We start from the raw sequence: 20,419 nt of genomic DNA, 5'->3' as shown, positions 1-20,419 counted from the left end.
TTTGTGTAATTGTAACATGTTGCCATCGTGAAATATACTGCTTTGAAATTGGGTCCATCTTTTTGAAACACCCCGTATGTTCATAATAAAGGTGTTGGGGTTAGATCGCGTGAGTATGTGTCGTAACCCTCCACCACCCGACACAGCCAATTAGTAAATGATGTAGATTTACTCTCCAACACACCGGTGGGCTGAAGTGGTAACTATTTGGCTTTTTGTTTACGTGACAAATCCATTACTAATTGGCTGTGTCGGGTGGTGGAGGGTTACGACACATTTATACTTATGCGATCTAACCCCAAAACACTTTACTATGAATAATATTGGTCGCGAAAGCCTCCTACGTGTTAAAGTTAAGGTATGTTGTAGCCATGGGCCAGTGTGTGTGCGTGTGTGGGAGCGGTATTGTCGGGGGTACAGCTGTACCCACCAGCTGTACCTACAATAGAGGGGGCCCAGCTGGTGGTGCATCAACCAGTGGTCATCTCAGTCAGCCAACCCATGGCACCTGCTGGATCTGTCCCGAGACCTCCTCCTGCACCTAGCCTGGCACAGTAGGGGGCCCAGCTGGTGGTGCCTCAACCAGTGGTAATCTCAGTCAGCCAACCCATGGCACCTGCTGGGTCTGTCCCGAGACCTCCTCCTGCACCTAGCCTGGCACAGTAGGGGGCCCAGCTGGTGGTGCATCTACCAGTGGTCATCTCAGTCAACCAACCCATGGCACCTGCAGGGTCTGTCCCGAGACTTCCTTTGTCAGCGAGCCTTCAGGACTTCACGTGATAGCCTCAAAGTACACGTGGCCTGGCACAGGCGCCGTGGGGACGTCACCGTCACTTAGTGGCGAATGGTGGGTGGTGGTGGCGGTAGTGTAGCGGTTAGCGTGCTGCGTTTCGAACCCAAGTTCGATTCCCACTCACGACCAATAATAGTGACGAATATTGGAACCGGTCCGGGACCAACCCCTAAGTCGACTCATCCTCAAATTTAGTACTTGGTGCACTCTGTAAACATCGCCACTAGGGAGACAAAGGCGGCCGGGCGTGGTGTTGCTGGTCACCCATTTCCTCCTGTGCCGTATCGGCCTTCATAGGTGCTCGCTGACAGCATTTGCCTCGAGATTACTCTAGAAAGTACTAGAGCACATTCTAGTCGAGACAGTACGAATCTATAAGAATAGGTTTAACCCTTTCTGGCAATAAAACAGTTCTAGATTTGAAGCTTTCGTGACTGGTTTTATTCGGTAAAGTCACGTAGGTAAAACATAAAATAACAAAAAAATAACGACGTTTCGGCCACAACACAAGTGGCCTTCATCAGGTGAAGGGACCGGACTGTCCAGATTTGAAACAAGGCAGAACGAATTCCTCTGCCGTAGCTGATCACTGTTACAACGCTGTGGGTGATCACGATATAGTTTTCTCCGATACCAAGGTTCTCTGCAAACCTACCGGTTTTTATCAGAGATTTGTCCACGAGGCAATTCAGATTTACAAACACAGACAATTTCAACCGAGAGGATGGTTTCAAATTAAGCAATCACTGGAAAGATGTTCTAAATCAAACCAAACATTAAACTAATTTTCAATGGTACAGTATATTTTTTCAAGTAGTGGTATCCCAAACTTTCGCAGCTGCTTATTTTCCCTTCACACCAACATTATGTAAACTCCCCCCCCCCCTCGCCGGTCTGAACATGTTCCCCCTACGCCGTCGTGCATCATGCTGAATCCGCTAATTAAATGTTTATTTTTTATGCTAACTCCTTTGTCAAGGCGCTCTGTTTCCTCCCACACAGCTTAAAGGACGCGGTCTGGGCTTGGCTGTGTTCACTCCAGCGCTGTCCTCTGGACAGTCCGGTCCCTTCACCTGATGAAGGCCACTTGTGTTGTGGCCGAAACGTCGTGATTTTTTGTTATTTTATTTTTTACCTACTTGACTTTACCGAATAAAACCAAAGAGTAATAAAACAGTTGTGTTTAGATGTTAAAACACCAACCAGAAACCTTTCGCAAGGAATCATGTCTGCATTAACCACACGTACTTGTGATGAACAGCTCACCCCGAGCTCTAAATGGTCTGATAGTGGCATTGTCTTTGTGCTGTTCGCCTTTTGGCGCCCTCTGGTCTAAAGAAAGCTGTCAGGTGTGGACCAATCAGTTCCAAAGACAATGCATCATCATACACTACCAGAGCGTGTTTTTTTGTGTTTGCATGTTCACCACAAGTATATGTGGTGAATGCAGACATGATTCCTTGCGAAAGGTTTCTGTTTAGCGTTTTAGCATCTTAACACAACGGTTTCATTGCCATAAAGAAATAACACTTATTATCATTATATTTTGATACTGGCAAGGGAGGTCCCATGAAGTTACGGATCTAACAGGCGACTGTCTCATAGACAACTGTCTAGTCCTGGCGGTCGGCAAACCACGAGGCGACGGGCCTTTAAGGAGGCCCCATGTTGTTTGCCGACTCCACTGGTCTCGCCTCGTGGCCAATATCGCTGGGCCACCGACTCGGCATGGTCGCACCGAGGAGGAGGAGGAGACGCGACAGAGAAAGCGGATGCAGTGTTTATTGCGACGAGACGCTCAGCGCGAGCAGCAGCAACTCATTATCATCATCATCGTCGTCATCATCATACCCCTCTTGTCAGCGCGATCGTACACCCCCGTCGCAGGCAGTGTACGATATAAATAAATGTAAAAAAATAAACATAAATAAGCTTAAGTTATCACAGATGTCTCACAACAATAATTCTTCATAAATTAATCAATATAATCTTGACTACTCGATCGAAATTTTAAACTAAAAAAAACATTAAAAGCAATTCGATTCATCATCGGCTCAAGACATGATAAATAGTAATACTGTAAACCATAAATAGTTACCATACTTCATAAATACATCGGATCAAAACTTAATAAACAGTAACAATGCAATTAATAAATAGTAACTGTATTTAATGCGTAGACAATAAATAGGATTGTTTAAACAATTCACTAAATTATCATAAATAAATGTACATGTTCGTGAATTAGCATAAACATATGGTAGAAATGTTCAAATTTAAACACGTGTCGATATGTTTCATCAACGGCTCATAGCTATAAATAAATATTAACACTGTACTTAATAAATAGACAATAACTCAGAAATGGTTTTGAACAATGCGCGTCTGGCGAACGTATCGCTCAGCGAGCACAGCTGGGAGCCCGCTTCGAACCCCCTGTCCGGCACCCACGAGTCCAGGGTTCGACTCCGCGTCGCGGGTCCTCTGGCTCGCTGGGAGCACTGGGCAGGCAAGGCACGTGACTGGCAGGCAAGGCACGTGACTGGCAGGTAAGGCACGTGACTGGCAGGTAAGGCAAGTGACTGGCAGGCAAGGCACGTGACTGGTAGGCAAGGCACGTGACTGGCAGGCAAGGCACGTGACTGGCAGGCAAGGCAAGTGACTGGCAGGCAAGGCACGTGACTGGTAGGCAAGGCACGTGACTGGCAGGCAAGGCACGTGACTGGCAGGCAAGGCAAGTGACTGGCAGGCAAGGCACGTGACTGGCTGGCAAGGCACGTGACTGGCAGGCAAGGCACGTGACTGGGGTAGCGTGGGGGGGTGTTGCCACCTCGGTGATCCACAAAGGCGTAAAAAAAGCCCCCGGCACGAATCTCGTCAAAGAGAGAAAAAAAAGTCTCACGACGACCCCTCAAGCAGGGGGGGGGGGGGGGAGGGGTGGTACCAGAGCGTCGTGGCGCTACGGTGAGATGCGCGTTACCGCGCCACTCACGCAACACCGCCACGTGCGATGTTCCGGTGGGAATTCGAGACTCTGCGAGACAGCTGCACCTCAAAAGGAGGGCGATTTCGGGAACACCGTGACAGGTGGCAACCTTCCACACGTTACACGTGCCGAGTCAAGCGCAGGCACAACGAGAGGTATACTTGATGTGGTTCGCCGGGCGTGGACGCATTTTCGAATGTACACTCCTGGGTGTTGGCACAGCAGCAGCAGCGGCGACGGAGGGCGGCTCACTGCCACGAGATTCTGCGCTGGTGCTTTGCGAGGTGCGGCTTCTGCACTCTCCACTGCCGCTTCCCGCCGCCGCCTCTGCGCCGACCGCCCGACGGCTTCTCGCGATCCGCGCGCTCCGTGCACGCGATGGGCAGCAGCTCCGTCTCTCTGAGCACCTTGCGGAGCATCGCCTCGTCCGAGGGAATCTGCGTCGACGGGGAAGAACACGCGGGCGGACACGGTGAGACCCTTGAGTATTCCCGCCACGCCGTTCGGCCAATTGCGGTGACGGACTGCAGGCAATTGACTGACCACGTAAATCCTCTAGGACGCGTTCCCGTGTGCGCGTTGTTACTGCAGGGACTTGTAAAACTCACCTTGCGTTTGGCATCAGCGAGTCTTGCCATGATTTTCTTGAATGTGGCGTCCTGTTCGCCTTCCTGCGTCGTTCCCTGTTGATACAAAACCAAGAATCCAACGTCAGTGTCAAGTGTAACACAAACGTAAGCTCCCTCTCATTGAGCAGCTCCCTCGTGACTGGCCAGAAGCGGCGGTGAGAAGTTTCGGATCACTTCCTCCAGAGTCACAATTGGAGCATTGGCTGGCACTGCCACTCATGAACAGAATAAATGTGAGCCAAGCACTGTAAGATATCAGAATATTTAACTTCAATCCTTGAAACACTTAAGTCTGCAGTTGTCCAAAATCGTATATCGTTCTTAGCCCATTGTCACTTGGAGCTCAATGGTGGTTTCTTGGTGGATTTGACTGAAGCCTGCCATAAAAATAAGGAATTTCCATCACTGGATCAGGAAGGTCGAGGCAGATGGAATCCATCACTCAACATCCCACGTAAGTGGCCATCATAGAGCTACCTCTGAGATCCCTTCCAGTTGAACTCTGGTCCACGCACTGTGAGTCTGTGTGAGACGCGGTGTGGCTCTCTGGACTTACGCAGCTGGGTTGAACGAAGCTGTGAAATGTACCGCGCTCCTTCCTCGCTTCCCCATTGTTCATGAAGTGCAGAGTTCCCGCTGCGTTGAAGGCGGCCACGTACAGCTCGGCCACTGCCTTGCGGAAGAGGCACACGCTGGCCTCGTCTTGCTTCAGCTGCAGGGGAGAGAGGTGGAGAGACGCGGTGAGCAAGGTGACACTCATCAGGATGATGATGACTTTGATGACGATGTATTATTGATGGTGCATTGTTGAACACGAGCGAAGCCAAGCAATTGGCAATGCCAACGTACCACGTGGTGACGCATTTCGTCCGTGTTGGGCAGGATCCTGAAGTTGTGCTGATCATCTGGAACCTGCACAGCACACGTGACAGCGCAGCGTTAGTTACACGAGCTGTGGTACTGCGAGTACGTGTGTTGTGGAGTGCATGCGCTGTACCATACAGGCTGACTGATTGTTCACACAACTCATGCAGGAAAAGAGGCAATTAACCGCTATCTGCAGGAGGTAATTGGAGGAGCGGTGGCAATTGCCGCTCGGCTAAGTCGCGATTCTGGCGGTGCGCGCTCGGGTGGCGCGTGAACGCGCGCACTGCTCCACGCAATGCCCATTCTTCACACAATGCCAAGACGAACCGGCTCAGGCGCTCATTCATTCAATGGGCAACGTCACTTACTTTATTCACGACCTTCACGAGTTTCTTCATGTGCTCGGTGCTCAGAAATCCGGACGTACAGATGTCCATTCCCGTCGCCCTGGCGCTCGCCTGCAGGGCCATTCCGGCCACGAGGCAGAGCAGGAGCGTGCACGACCCGCGAGCTTCCATTCCGCTCCTCTTGGTGAGTGCTGGCGGTAGAAGTTGCCGCTACGACGGTGACCCACGACGACGGCGCGATCGCGTTCACTGAGTCTCGATGAGTCGCGTCGAGTCGTCTTCAACCGAGTTGCTCGCGGAGAGTCACGCCAAGTATCCACCGACTGCGCTCCCTGAGCTCCTCTGGCTGATTCTGAGAGCTCCATGATACCTGCCTCGGTTTATATCGTCCACGAGAGAAACCCTCCGTCGGAAAGCCCGTCTAATCGAAAGTAGAGACGGCTGCGTTCGCTGCAGCGCTTTCACCGTTGCGTCACGGCGGAGCGGATGGGAGAATTCCCCCCTCCCTCTCTCTTTCAAACCCTCCCCTTGCAAACGGAAACCTAAAGTGTTGGCGGCGGTGGCTTTCGAGTGACGTGGAGGTGCTCTGAGATAGGAGTGGGACGCGAGGTTTGTGGGCGGTTGCGAGTGCTGAACTTCCTCCTTTCTGTCGCTCGCGAGGACTTCCTATGGCTGTTTCGGCGCGCCGACTCACCCCTCCTCCCACGCTCGCGCGCGCGCCTGCCGTGTTCGCCCTCTTGACTGTCACAGCTCTCCCGGTTGCTCTCACTTTGAGACGTTCCACGAAGCCGCCCTCTTAAACTCCGACACACGTTTCGCTTACGCTACTCGAATTACATCATCATCGTGATCATTTTCGTCACGATCATCTTCTGGATCATCATAATCATTCCGAAATTAGGAAACCACTGAAACTATGCACTTTGAAATCTTGATTGAAAACTCGTTTCTTTTTTAACAGTTTTTTTTTGTGCGCGTGTGCGTGTTTACTTTATCGTCCTTCCCGCGCACCTCCGATCAGCGGGGTTGGCTCCGTACGGTGCAAAAGGTGATCAGCATACACACATGCACCATCATGATCATCATGATGATGATCATCATCATCAGCAGTCTCCCCAGCAGCTGCACCCGAGCTGTTCTCGTAGCTCCGTCTCCGCGGAGGACGTCCCCCACCCCCTCTCCTTGCCTGCCTCGCACGGCGGCGATCGTCGCTGCTGCTGACTACGACGACGACGCCGCCGCGAGACGTTGCAAGGCCCCTCGCACTCGCCTTGAGGGCAAAAGACAATCCATTGTCTCCGCGAGTCTCCGCCTTGCGCGCGCGCTGGATGGCTTGGAGAGTTTGCAACTCCTCGCGTGCGCGCGACTTGTTCCATTGCTTCAAGAATGGATATTTCACAGCGATTCACGACCACATCACACTGAACGTGACCCATCTCTTTGATCTCCGAAGCTAAGGCGGATTGAGCCTGGTTAGTTCTTGGATGGGTGACCAAACACCAGGGCATGCCAGGTGGCGTAGTTGTGGGGTTGCGATGTGTGGGGGTTGCGGAAGTGTAGCGGTTAGGGCGCTGCGCCACGAACCCAGCGATCCGAGCTCCATTCCCGCTCACAGCCAACATCGGTGAGGATTTTCTGTACAGGTCCTGGGCCTCCCCGAGGTCGACTCAGTCGGTAGGGAGACAAAGGCAGTCGGGCATTGTGGCATTTTGCCGAACATCCGCCCCCTCTTTTCGTGTGCCGTGCCTGCCTTGATAAGTGCTCGTTAACAGCACTTGCCCCGACAGTCTGTTGAGGCTATACGGGGTGCTCTTTGCCTTTGCTGTGTCCAGAAGATGGCAGTGCTGAGTACCATACTTGCTCGCGCTCCGTTGTTGTTGTTATAGTTGCCTCTAATCGATCGTGGCTGTCAGTCACTGGGTGGCATCTTTATGTTTTTATGTTGAACTTATTTCACACCGTACGTAGCCAACCGTGGCAATCGGAGGTGCGGGGGAAGGACAACAAACTAGACACAAAACGCAGTTCTGAAAGAAATTCTATTTTTTTTTTAATCTGGATGATGATTTCAAAGTGGATATCTCTAGTGGGCTTCCTAATACCGGAAGGAAGAGCGTTCCAGACGGCCGCAGAAGCGCGTCTGTCGCACGTGGCTCATGCTGACATCGCCAAAACGAATTCGACAAGATAAAAAAAGGTGACGCGTGGAAAGTTGCACTCTGTGCGCGAACGGGATACACGTGTTCAACCGAGCTATAGGTTGTTCTTTAACGCGTAGACTTTCGGCAACAATATTGTTCATAATAAAGGTTTTTTTTGGCAGGTTAGATCGCATGAATGTGTCGTAAAACCCGCCAAAACCCGACACAGCCAATTAGTAAGGTTTGTCACGTAAACAAAAACGTGGCATTTAGTTACGACTTCAGCACACCGGTGCGCTGGAGAGTAAACCCACAACAACATTTACAATTTCAGTACGACGTTTCGCTGGCGATTGCAACCAGCTTCATCAGGCGACATGCCATAATTGTCCGGTCCTCTATCGTCTGACATCACGCGGCACGACCCGAGAGCGCGCGCATGATAGGGAGAGCTGGGATGCGATTCGCCGGGAGGAGCAACACTGCCCACGCACTTGCGGTGTCGTCAAGCAGAAGTGTCGCACGTGTCAAGGTGCCTTCTCATGTCTACCGAGAGTGGGCACCTACAGCTTAGCAGGGACCTCATACATCTTAGAATACATCAGGCGATTTGAAGTAAAGGCATTGTGAGAATACGCGAGTTGGTATTTTTATTATTATTGGTGTAAAGGTAGCTACGGTGTTAACATGACGTTTCGGGAAAGCGCTCTCCTTCGGAGCCACCAGAAAGTGATGTCCATATAGGGTCGTGTCTCGTGATGATGATAGGGTAAAGATAGAGGCGCAACCCTGCAATGCATTGCTCGCGAGACTGTTACCGGACAGGCCTCCACTAAAGGGAGCTCTCGAGAGCCCCTCTCGGGGTGTATTCGGCCTACTCTTCCACGCAGCCCAGACGTCTTGGATAAGTTGGGAGTACCCACACTTTACTCTGATCAAGTACCTGCGTTGTCACGACGCGTGGGGGAAATGGATACTCTAAATGTACCGTGAACAATCAGGCCACTTAACAGTGCCAATATCTCTTAACCAAAACTCTGATGGGTGGTGCTTTTATTAATCGCGGTCTTGCATTCGGAGGCAGCGCGGTGGCACCGCGAGCCCTACACCACTACCACCACCACCATCGCCACCACCACAACCACCACCATCGCCACCACCACCATCGCCACCACCATCGCCACCACCACCACAACCACCACCATCGCCACTACCACCATCGCCACCACCACCACAACCACCATCGCCACCACCACCACCATCGCCACCACCACCACCATCGCCACGTGTCCTTGTCGCCTGCAAGGCCGCGTCACGGCGAATTCTTCCGAGTCGGCATTTTCCAGACGACGTTCCGCACGGGCGCGTTGCTCGCCACGCGACTCTTGAGGAAAGATCGCGGGGCTCTGGGAAGGAGGCATCGTGGTTGGGAGGGATGATGATGATGGTGGTGGTGGTGATGGTGGTTGATGATGGTGGTGGTGATGGTGGTTGATGATAGTGGTGGTGATGGTGGTGGTGATGGTGGTTGATGATGGTGGTTGATGATGGTGGTGGTGATGGTGGTTGATGGTGGTGGTGATGGTGGTTGATGATGGTGGTGGTGATGGTGATGGTGGTGGTGATGGTGGTGGTGGTGATGGTGGTTGATGATGGTGATGATGATGGTGATGGTGGTTGATGATGATGGTGGTGGTGATGGTGGTGATGGTGGTTGATGATGGTGGTGGTGATGGTGGTTGATGATGGTGGTGGTGATGGTGGTTGATGATGGTGGTGATGGTGGTGGTGATGGTGGTGGTGATGGTGGTTGATGATGGTGATGATGATGATGGTGGTGGTGGTTGATGATGATGGTGGTGGTGATGGTGGTGGTGATGGTGGTTGATGATGATGGTGGTGGTGGTGATGGTGGTTGATGATGATGGTGATGATGGTGGTGGTGATGGTGGTTGATGATGGTGGTGATGGTGGTTGATGATGGTGATGATGATGATGGTGGTGGTGATGGTGGTTGATGATGATGGTGATGGTGGTGGTGATGGTGGTGGTGATGGTCACCAACGGACGAGACTGCTGACGGAACGGCAGCCAGTGGGGGGGGGGGGGGGGGGGGGACAAAAACGGCGCTCCCCGAGAGGAGCCCCACCGCAGAGATGGAGCGATGAGACCGGCAGCTCTTGGGCAGCAGTCAGAGGATGGGTTGAGGGCATCGCAGGAGGTTTTGGGGGGCGGGGACGGCTTCATCCAGCAGTCGATAGAACATGGCTGATGGTGACCTCTTCACTTGTTACAACTCTGGTTGGTGTTAATAATATTAAAAATTATTATTGGTCTTTTAAAATTACTTTCTGCTCTCCATTCGCGGATCCGGGGGTGGCGTTGGAGGTCATTTGACCAAACTTCAGCACGCTGCCCCGTGCAGCTTGGTGCAGGCGGAGTGCGTGTTCATGGGTGAAGTGTTGTTGAGTGCAGGTGCCGTGGTCCGGGTTGGTGAAGTGCAGCGTCAGCGCCTGGTTGCCATACGGTACTCGCCACTGATGGTAGCCGTGAATCGAATTCAGGTGGCTTTGATCTTTTTTTTCCCATTATTATCATTATCGTTAAGCAGAGGTCGCAGTGAAACGAGGTTTGTATAGCCACATTGCCACATTACACACCGCTTGTGATGGGCGCCCACCGTGCATAACAGGTGTTATAGGTTTCGTTACTTCTTCCGGGGGGCAGCAGAAGGCAGTAAAGCAAACATCCATTGTTGTACTGTACTCCTGTCGTGCCGCGACTGCGCTCCTCCCCGCCTTCTCCAACCGGCTCCGACCCGCGTGGTGAAGTATGGTCGCATAGCATCCCACGACCAGCACGGCGTGGCGGAGGCCTTCACCCAGCAGTGGATTGACAAGCATGGCTGTACACGAACGTGTAGACCACGTGGGCAGGTGTGCATTGTCTTGGCAGGGAATTTAGGTGGCCGGTTAATCGTAGCCGTTCGCATCACGCCCGTACCTTGAACTGTGTTTTTTTTCGCAGCGTATGTAGCCGACCGTGCTAAACGGAGGTGCATTAACCACTTCGGCGCCGCTCCTCCCGGTGAGTCTCATTCAGTGGCTCTTCTCAACCTGGGGTGCATCCTGGACCCCCTGGGGGTGCGAGATGCCCTTTGTGGGGGTGCGAGACATTGCCAGATTTTATTCTTTTGAATGTAAATAATCGAAAACACAATTTAAGCACGGGCACGTAAGTACAACTTTGTTTCATCAAACCTTTTGCATTTATTAACATTATAAATTGTTTATTTTACGATTGAGAACCAAAGGGGTACAAGGCTGCAAGTAAAGATTAAGATCCGCTGCTCTAGAAGGCGGTCTAGAGCTGCCTCTGAGCGAATGCCCTTCCGCCAGCAGGGTGGCGCGAGCCGGCAACTGCAGGGCTGCGCCTTTATCTTCGATACATCGCAAATTGTAGCTCGTAAGTGGAAACTTCAAAGCTGTTTCTTCGCGAGCAAATTGGCGGCTCGTTTTTAAGGTTGCAACATCTCGCAAATGCCCCCCCCCCATACCCCGGGAGGGGGGGGGGAGCTGTGTAAGTCGCGTTCTGGGTTGTCGCCCCCTGTGGCTGCAGCGATACTCAAACACGTGGTTGGGTCAAGAGAGGCCGGCACGAGCTGACGGGGTGCAGGGCTGCAAGCCAATGCGAAGAACACCAATACTCAAATCAAGATACAATACTCTCATTGATAACGGCGCGGCCACTCAATGAATAACTGCCCCGCCACTGCTGGGGCGAGTCGCTGTGGGCTCTTCTCATCACGACGCCCACGGTAGCGAAACCGCTTGCGACGATGATGCAGGCGATTTAAATAGCAGTAGACGTCGATATGATGATGATGCTGCTGGTGGTGACGCGTCGCCAAGTGGGTGCAACGAGCATAAATGGACCCTCATCCTGAATAACACCGCAGCCTTAACTTAACAAGAAAATGTCATGACATGTGGCCCTTCTTCACAGTGCATAAATGATGTACCCAAAACGTGTCCTATTTATATACACAGTGTATATGCTATTTCAAGGCGGAATTATTCACGGATAAGTTGGGGGTTGCTATTTATATACAGCATGTGCTACTTGTATGATACGAGTGTCCTATACTGTGTTGGGCAACAACGCCTGCCCACCACCCAGCAGTGGATCGACCAAGGCCTGCGAGTTTATTATCGACTACGGACAGTGGTGTCTGGCACGACTGTACGCCTACCTATCACGTGCAGTGTAATCATTTGCAGCCAGCGAATTACTTTATTTGAAACATGCCTCCACCTTAATATATCATTCGCAGTAGATATATCATCCTCTGGCACGTGTCGTGACGGGGAACTCCAAGATCGGTGCTCGCCGAGCCTCATTGGCTACCGGGTTCGCCAAACGAACGCGTCGCAAAAAGGTGGCCCACGCACTCATCGCACGCAAAGCGCTCGGCCACAAATGAACCACAAACAACCTTTGCCGATCTCGTGGAGGAGCTTATCATCACCACCATCACGCCAGCTCCGGTCATCATCGCAGCGGTGGCTTTCAGATGAGCCTCTGCGGCCGCCTGGAACGCTCCGTTAGGAATCCACTCGAGCTAAGCACTTTAAAATCACCTGGACTGAAAACTGCTTTGTTAAGTACGGCGTTTTGTGTTTAGTTTGCTGTCCTTCCCCACGCACCTCCGATTGGCGCGGTTGACTAACGTACGGTGCGAAAGAAGTTCAACATACATATAAATCCGCTCTCTCTCTTTCTCACACACACAGTATTATAAGACGCATTACCAGCGTTTTATTTAAACTACGTTGGGGGGAGTGCGTCTTATAATCTTGACTAACGTACGGTGCGAAAGAAGTTCAACATACATATAAATCCGGTCTCTCTCTTTCTCACACACACAGTATTATAAGACGCATTACCAGCGTTTTATTTAAACTACGTTGGGGGGAGTGCATCTTATAATCTGGAGAATTATTATTCTTGACCGTAGGCTATCATCCCTTCTAGTCATGACGGATCCGGTCTAAATGTCACTCTCCTGCACTCACAGTTCAAAGTGCAATGCTTCACCCTGCGTACGTTCTCTAAACCACGAGGCTCCCCTGTACGACTCTCAAAACAATTCCAAGCGTGAATCTCTTTCCTTCCACATTTTTCAATTTCCGCTCGGTATGAAAGTAGTGCGTGCGTATGTAGCGTATGCACTGTGCGTTGAACGTCTTTCACACCGTACGTAGACCAACCGTGCTCGTCGCAGGTGCGGGGAAACGAGTCGCGAATGTCTGCAGGAGCTTCTGCACCAATGAGACCCCAATCGCCGCGTGATGCTCACGGCCACGCGGCTGTGTTTACTTTAATTATCAATACTCTGGTTCTTTCGGTAAAGTCAACTTCAGCTTTTTTTGCGACAGCACTTCCGCCCAGCTCTCTGTCTCTGTGTATCTCTTTCATCCGCCTCTTTCATTCATATGAATAAAAAAAATGTAACATCGGGGGCCACCTTCAATATCTTTCCCCCGGCACACACACACACACGTGTTCCTCTGACTGCCTTTGTAGTATGCATCTATGTAGTGGAGCCGTTGGATTTGTTGTGAGCCTTAGACCAAAAAAAAAGCGATTCCAGCAGTGACCTGGTTTCGCCGCTCGCGTTGCGCTGACGAATACGCACGCGCCATGCTCAGTGGTAAATACTTGACCGGCAGAGATAAGATTCGCGTGCAAATAATCTCGCCGACGTTCAACCACCAAAACCACCAGGAACGCGTCCCATTTCGTCGGATTTAATACCAATAATGATGATGATAGTAATGTAAACTTAAAATGCGCCGCTCAGTTCCCACGCGGTGAGCTGGCGATAACAATTGTCCAAGCTCTGCGTTTCTCCATACAAGGAGTTATCAATCGGTTAATTAATGAGTTTTTGCATGTGGGAGGAAAACCGGAGCACTCGGACAAAAAAAAAACCCCACGCATGCGAGGGGGGAAACTCTCTATCCCCATACAGATGCAATAGGCGGAGTCCACATTGTTTCTGTGCCGCCTTCTCCTGCCAAGTTAGGGTATAAGCTGCTCAACGCCCACGGGAATGGTGGTTTCAGGACGTGTGATCCATAAACCCCCTGGCCTCCTGCAGGCCACGTGCACAGCCGGCACTGCCCGGATATTGGAAGCCGCGCAGACTTTGAGACTGGTCCTGCTGTTTGTGTTGAGTTCGTTATCCTTCGCCGGCACCACCGATTGGCACGGGTTAGCTACGTACGGTGCGAAAGAAGATCAACATACAGTACATATTTAGATTTAAAGCTTTCGTGACTGCAGGGATTCCTATTCTTGGTTCTTAATTTAAAAAAAATATATAATTTTATTGTTTCCCTTCTACGTGACTTTACCGAAAGAACCAAGAATATACAATACATACTTTACTTGAAAAAGGGAGACGAGCAGGTAATGCACCAGGGTGTTGTAGGCTTTGGCTGTTAGTTGACAAAGTGCAGAAGATAACAGGGCAGCAATGGAATATTGAATCTATCTGTGCAGAGCTTTGAATGTTATCCTCTCATATACGTGGTGGATTGTTTCCTGTCGTGCTCCGGCTTGCTCCGATATGAAGTCAAACATCCGGTGGCAGCACCCTCATGAAAACAGTCTTGAGACCGAAGGATACCTTCTTGAGCAAATCAATGGCAACCTAATTATCGCGATATACTTTGAAACAATTAATACAGGTTATATTTAAATGCGTATTTTTTTCGGATACATTTTTTTTCGGATATTTGACGACATTCTACTCTTGAAGTGTCTTCCCACGCCAATGTTGGTCATTGGGGCAGTTTGACCATACTACACCACGCTGGTCCAGTGCGGGTTGGTGAAAGGGGATCGCTCAGGACTGGTGAGAGATGACACTCGCCGCTGATGTCCCCTGCGGCCGAGTAATTATCAAACCACCGCTCACCCTCCGTGATAACACGCGTAAATGAATGCCACGGATTTGTGAGAGTTCATTATCGCGATTGCCATAAACTCCGGATTATAAGACGCTCTGAAAAAGTTTGAAGCATCCCGAATCTGTGCCCGGTGTAGATAAAGTTCACAAATCTGCGCACGTACAAAGACATAGACACGCCCACACACACGCGCGTGTCGGATTACAAGACGCACCACAAAGTGTGGCTTTACAATCACCTTGGGTGGGGGAATGCGGTAATCTGTGCACGCTTTCGACCTTTTTTTAAGAGCCCGGAGACAGCGGTAATCGGTTCATTCTGAACTCTCACGGCATTCCGCCGATGCAATCCCTAGCGGCATAAAACACACACACACACGGCATGAGAAGCTGCGCATGACACCCTCTCTCTCTCTTGAACGTTGGCGCTGGGCGGAACGTCTCACGTGTGGACGACGCGTGAAACTCCGCCCGCCCACACGAAAGCGAAACGAGTCGGTGCCGAAACGACGGTGCGCGGGGAGAGGAAGCGAAAAAGAGAGACGACACGGGGGTTTGTCGCTACTTCGTCAAGCTTTCGATTAGACGGGCTTTCCGACGGAGGGTTTCTCTCGTGGACGATATAAACCGAGGCAGGTATCATGGGGCCCTCAGAAGCAGCGAGAGGAGCTCAGGGAGCGCAGTCGGTGGATACTTGGCGTGACTCTCCGCGAGCAACTCGGTTGAAGACGACTCGACGCGACTCATCGAGACTCAGTGAACGCGATCGCGCCGTCGTCGTGGGTCACCGTCGTAGCGGCAACTTCTACCGCCAGCACTCACCAAGAGGAGCGGAATGGAAGCTCGCGGGTCGTGCACGCTCCTGCTCTGCCTCGTGGCCGGAATGGCCCTGCAGGCGAGCGCCAGGGCGACGGGAATGGACATCTGTACGTCCGGATTTCTGAGCACCGAGCACATGAAGAAACTCGTGAAGGTCGTGAATAAAGTAAGTGACGTTGCCCATTGAATGAATGAGCGTCTGAGCCGGTTCGTCTTGGCAGTGTGTGAAGAATGGGCATTGCGTGGAGCGGTGCGCGCGTTCACGCGCCACCCGAGCGCGCACCGCCAGAATCGCGACTTAGCCGAGCGGCAATTGCCAACTTAGCTGACGGTACTTTGTAATTCCACTGCTTCTGAGAGACTTTCCTGTTTTTTCCTGGATTTTTCTGTTGCGTGTAGTCACCTTAAGATGTTTCTTGTTCATGTTTTTGTTTGTTGCGGTAGCACCCGAGTCAAGAGCCGCATGGCTCACAGGGTTATACCGAATAATTTAAACTGAAAACTGAAACTGCTGAATGGAGTGCTTCTTCACGCCGCATTGGTAGTGCAGGTCTTTGACCATACTTCACCGCGCTGGTCAGTGCGGATTGGTGAATGAGAAGACTCGAGGTTGTCAGCCTTTGGCCGGGAGTCGCACTCAGGATGCTTGATTCACATTGCAGTGCGCCAACTCGTGCGCCACCGCTCCCTCAATTACCTCCTGCAGATAGCGGTTAATTGCCTCTTTTCCTGCATGAGTTGTGTGAACAATCAGTCAGCCTGTATGGTACAGCGCATGCACTCCACAGCACACATGCTCGCAGTACCACAGCTCGTGTAACTAACACTGCGCTGTCACGTGTGCTGTGCAGGTTCCAGATGATCAGCACAACTTCAGGATCCTGCCCAACACGGACGAAATGCGTCACCACGTGGTACGTTGGCATTTCCAATTGCTTGGCTTCGCCCGTGTTCAACAATGCACCATCAATAATACATCGTCATCAAAGTCATCATCATCATCCTGATGAGTGTCACGTTGCTCACAGCGTCTCTCCACCTCTCTCCCCCGCAGCTGAAGCAAGACGAGGCCAGCGTGTGCCTCTTCCGCAAGGCAGTGGCCGAGCTGTACGTGGCCGCCTTCCACGCAGTGGGAACTCTGCGCTTCATGAGCAATGGGGAAGCGAGGAAGGAGCGCGGTACATTCAGCAGCTTCGCTCGGCCCAGCTGCGTAAGTCCAGAGAGCCACACCGCGCACTCACACAGACTCACAGTGCGTGGACCAGAGTTCAACTGGAAGGGATCTCAGAGGTAGCTCTATGATGGCCACTTACGTGGGATGTTGAGCGACGGATTCCATCTGCCTCGGCCATCCTGAGCCAGTGGTGGATAATTCACATTCCTACGGGAGGCGTCAGTCAAATCCATCAGGCAACAAAGCGAGTGCCTCATGGATTGAAGTTAAATATTTTGATATCTTGCACTGCTTGGCTCACATTTATCCTGTTCATGAGTGGCAGTGCCAGCCAATGCTCCAATTGTGACTCTGGAGGAAGCCAGCCAATGCTCCAATTGTGACTCTGGAGGAAGTGATCCGAAACTTCTCACCGCCGCTTCTGGCCAGTCACGAGGGAGCTGCTCAATGAGAGGGAGCTTACCTTTGTGTTACACTTGACACTGACGTTGGATTATTGGTTTTGTATCAACAGGGAACGACGCAGGAAGGCGAACAGGACGCCACATTCAAGAAAATCATGACAAGACTCGCTGATGCCATTCTCAAGGTGAGTTTTACAAGTCCCTGCAGTAACAACGCGCACACGAGAACGCGTCCTAGAGGACTTACGTGGTCAGTCAATTGCCTGCAGTCCGTCACCGCAATTGGCCGAACGGCGTGGCGGGGATACTCAAGGGTCTCACCGTGTCCGCCCGCGTGTTCTTCCCCGTCGACGCAGATTCCCTCGGACGAGGCGATGCTCCGCAAGGTGCTCAGAGAGACGGAGCTGCTGCCCATCGCGTGCACGGAGCGCGCGGATCGCGAGAAGCCGTCGGGCGGTCGGCGCGGAGGCGGCGGCGGGAAGCGGAAGCCGGGAGCGAAGAAGCAGCGAGGCGGAAAGAAGCGGCAGGGTGCAGAGAAGCGGCCCAGAAAGTCCCTGCAGTGAGTCGCCCTCCGTCGCCGCTGCTGCTGCTGTGCCAACACCCAGGACTGTGCGATCCTAAAGGCGTCCGCGCCCGGCGAACCACATCAAGTATACGTCTCGTTGTGCCTGCGTTTAACTCGGCACGTGCGACGTGTGGAAGGTTGCCACCTGTCACGGTGTTCCCGGAATCGCCCTCGCAAGTGGCGGTGTTGCGTCAGATGCGCGGTGACCTCCGAGGTGGCAGCCCCCTGTCCCACCCCCCCAGTCACGTGCCTAAACTATTGTCCCGGACGCGATACGGGCCCAATGCTGCACTCGATGAACATTTTTATCAAAGCGAATTGTTTAAAAAAAAAAACCCTATTTATTGCCTACGTTTAAAGTACAGTTACTATTTATTAATTACATTGTATAACTATTTATGACGTTTTGAGCCGAAGTATTTATTAAGCACTGTTATTTTTTTGTATCAATTGCATTGTTACTATTTATGACGTTTTGAGCCGATGATGAAACGTATTACTTGAATTTTTCTTTTTTAAAGTTTTAAAAGTTCGATGAAATAGTCACGACGATATTAATATTTTGATACACAATTGGTCACGCGCCTTGAACTGCCGGTCACGCGGCTTGCCTGCCCAGACGCTCTGCAGCGATGCGCAGAGAGCCCCCCCCCCCCGCCCGGGGGGACTGAGGAGTCGAACCCCGCCCCCCACGGGGGGGCTCCCCCCGGCCCTCTGCGCGCAACTGCGGCCACGTTCCTCCCGCGACGTGCGGTGGACGGGCGCGCAAACCGCTCGGCGCTTTCTTGCTGTGGTTGTCCCCACCTGATGACGGTCGCTTGTGTTGCGATCGAAACGTCGTGATCTATCATTTTTCTAACCCACGTGACTTTGCTGAAAGAACCAAAGAGAATGGATTCCTGCAGTCACGACAGCTTCAAATCAAGATCGCTCGGCGCTTGCCTCCATCTCTCTGGAGCTCACGCGTTGACCCGAGCGCGCATCGCTTTAAAAACATTCCTTATTCATTGCCTATTTATTAAGTACATCATTACTATTTATTTAAGTTATTGAGCCGGAGGTGAAACATTAAGACGTGTTTGTTTTAAAGTTTTTAATTTAGTATTTAATGTACGGTTGTTTTATTTATGATAATTTATGATTATTTATGTTCATGTTAATTGACGTATTTATTGTCGTCGTAAACTGACCGCGACGGGTGTACGATCGCGCTGACAAGAGTGGTATGACGACGATGAGGAGGATGATGATGATGATGATGACGATTATGACGACGATGAGGACGATGATGATGACGACGATGATGACGATTATGACGATGGTGATGATGACGACCATTGAGGTGCTGCTGCTCGCGCTGAGCGTCTCGTCACAATAAACACTCCATCCGCCTTCTCTGTCGCGTCTCCTCCTCCTCCGCCTCGGTGCGAACATGCCGAGCGGTGCTCCTCCGTGTGGGACACCAGACTAGAAAGTCGTCTATTAGACACTAGACTAGGCAGTACTCTAGGCAGTACTCTAACAGTACTCTAGACAGTACTCTAGGCAGTACACTAGACAGTACTCGAGTACTGTAGGAGCCTCCTGAGCAGGAATGTTGAGACTCAGCAAGGCTGGGCAAATCTGAATATTTGTTTACAGCAGAGGAATCCGATGAGCTATAAAGCTCTTTTTCACACATGTCCAGTAGGGGCACCTGGTCAGAACGTAACAACCACAACAAACAATACAAACACGCGCTAAGGGTGCAAAGTATAGAAAAGGTAAACACAAATCCCTTTGAAATGATATACAAATAAAACTAAAGTATGTTTTTGTTTTTAAATCTCACCAGGTACAGCCCACTGAGCTGATCGCTTATTTTTTAGAATCGACCAACGCCACGAATGAATTTGCTCACCAAATACAGGACACTGTCGTGGATCTTAGTACCAATGCAAGGGGCGGCTTCGATTTAAATACAGAAACACTGTCAGTCTCCTTTCACGTTCAAGTACGGTGCTGTGTAATTCGCGATATGCAGTACCCACAGAGATAATAAATCACCAGCTCGTTGTCGCTCCACTGCTGGATCGAGTCGCGAGTGTCTTCCCACCCAGAGTCGGTCATTCGGGTCGTCTGACTTTGACCATACTTCACCACGCTGGTCCAGTACGTGTTGGTAAAGGGGACATCTCTCGGGAGCGGTGCAGGTGTCAATCACTGATGTTTGGTCGTGGCCGGATATCGAACTCAGGTCGCCGGATTCACGGCACGGGGCGTGCTAACCACTTCACCACCGCCCCCCGACGATCCACGTGTACATCACAACTCATGGGAGTTCATTCTCGCTATTCCGTATTCCCAGGTTTATACGACGCCCTGGAAGGTTAGATGCATACCAAACGTGTGCCCAGTGTCAATCACGTTTACAAATCCGGTCATACACACACCCCGGATTATATGACGGGTCACACACAGACACCGGATTATATGACGGGAACAAATCGCGTCTCGTCTGAGAAGGAGAACACGGCAATCAGTGCGTTCTTTACTCTTCGACGTACCGCTGGATGTAATTACCAGCGAAACGTCGTACTACTCAAACTGTAAATGTTGTGGATTCACTCTTCAACACACCGGTGGGCTAAAGAAGTGAACTATTTGTCTTTCGTCAACGTGACACTTTTTTTGCTGATTGGCCGTGTCGGGTGGTGGAGGGTTACGACACATTTATAA

The 20,419-nt window shown here is 51.3% G+C and overlaps 2 protein-coding genes across 2 annotated transcripts; one reads left to right on the top strand and one right to left on the bottom strand.

Moving 5' to 3' along the window:
- Nucleotides 1-2,561: 2,561 nt before the first annotated feature.
- Nucleotides 2,562-7,601, bottom strand: LOC116947453 (uncharacterized). The gene is made up of 5 exons (XM_032963210.2): nucleotides 5,644-7,601; nucleotides 5,258-5,320; nucleotides 4,965-5,120; nucleotides 4,388-4,462; nucleotides 2,562-4,216 (listed from the first exon to the last, which is right to left on the bottom strand). The coding sequence occupies exons 1-5, from the start codon at nucleotides 5,791-5,793 to the stop codon at nucleotides 4,028-4,030; spliced, it is 633 nt and encodes a 210-aa protein (XP_032819101.1). The 5' UTR covers nucleotides 5,794-7,601; the 3' UTR covers nucleotides 2,562-4,027.
- A 6,555-nt stretch (nucleotides 7,602-14,156) lies between these two features.
- On the top strand, nucleotides 14,157-19,808 carry LOC116947399 (uncharacterized). The gene is made up of 4 exons (XM_032963085.2): nucleotides 14,157-15,724; nucleotides 16,410-16,472; nucleotides 16,613-16,768; nucleotides 17,247-19,808. The coding sequence occupies exons 1-4, from the start codon at nucleotides 15,575-15,577 to the stop codon at nucleotides 17,697-17,699; spliced, it is 822 nt and encodes a 273-aa protein (XP_032818976.1). The 5' UTR covers nucleotides 14,157-15,574; the 3' UTR covers nucleotides 17,700-19,808.
- The last annotated feature ends 611 nt before the right edge of the window (nucleotides 19,809-20,419 follow it).

This window comes from Petromyzon marinus, chromosome 30 (genome assembly GCF_048934315.1).
Source record: "Petromyzon marinus isolate PM22_M1 ecotype Great Lakes invasive population chromosome 30, UKy_Petmar_22M1.pri1.0, whole genome shotgun sequence".
In the NCBI taxonomy this organism is placed as follows: domain Eukaryota; kingdom Metazoa; phylum Chordata; class Hyperoartia; order Petromyzontiformes; family Petromyzontidae; genus Petromyzon; species Petromyzon marinus.
This window is presented reverse-complemented; position numbering and strand designations above follow the sequence as displayed.

What these genes read in the sequence shown, in the direction of transcription:
- LOC116947453 (XM_032963210.2), bottom strand. Translation starts at nt 5,793, where the DNA reads ATGGAAGCTCGCGGGTCGTGCACGCTCCTGCTCTGCCTCGTGGCCGGA. An exon ending in ACGAAATGCGTCACCACGTG is followed by an intron (nt 5,121 to 5,257) that starts GTACGTTGGCAT and finishes TCTCCCCTGCAG; the next exon opens with CTGAAGCAAGACGAGGCCAG. An exon ending in TCGCTGATGCCAAACGCAAG is followed by an intron (nt 4,217 to 4,387) that starts GTGAGTTTTACA and finishes CCGTCGACGCAG; the next exon opens with ATTCCCTCGGACGAGGCGAT.
- LOC116947399 (XM_032963085.2), top strand. Translation starts at nt 15,575, where the DNA reads ATGGAAGCTCGCGGGTCGTGCACGCTCCTGCTCTGCCTCGTGGCCGGA. An exon ending in ACGAAATGCGTCACCACGTG is followed by an intron (nt 16,473 to 16,612) that starts GTACGTTGGCAT and finishes TCTCCCCCGCAG; the next exon opens with CTGAAGCAAGACGAGGCCAG. An exon ending in GCTTCGCTCGGCCCAGCTGC is followed by an intron (nt 16,769 to 17,246) that starts GTAAGTCCAGAG and finishes TTGTATCAACAG; the next exon opens with GGAACGACGCAGGAAGGCGA.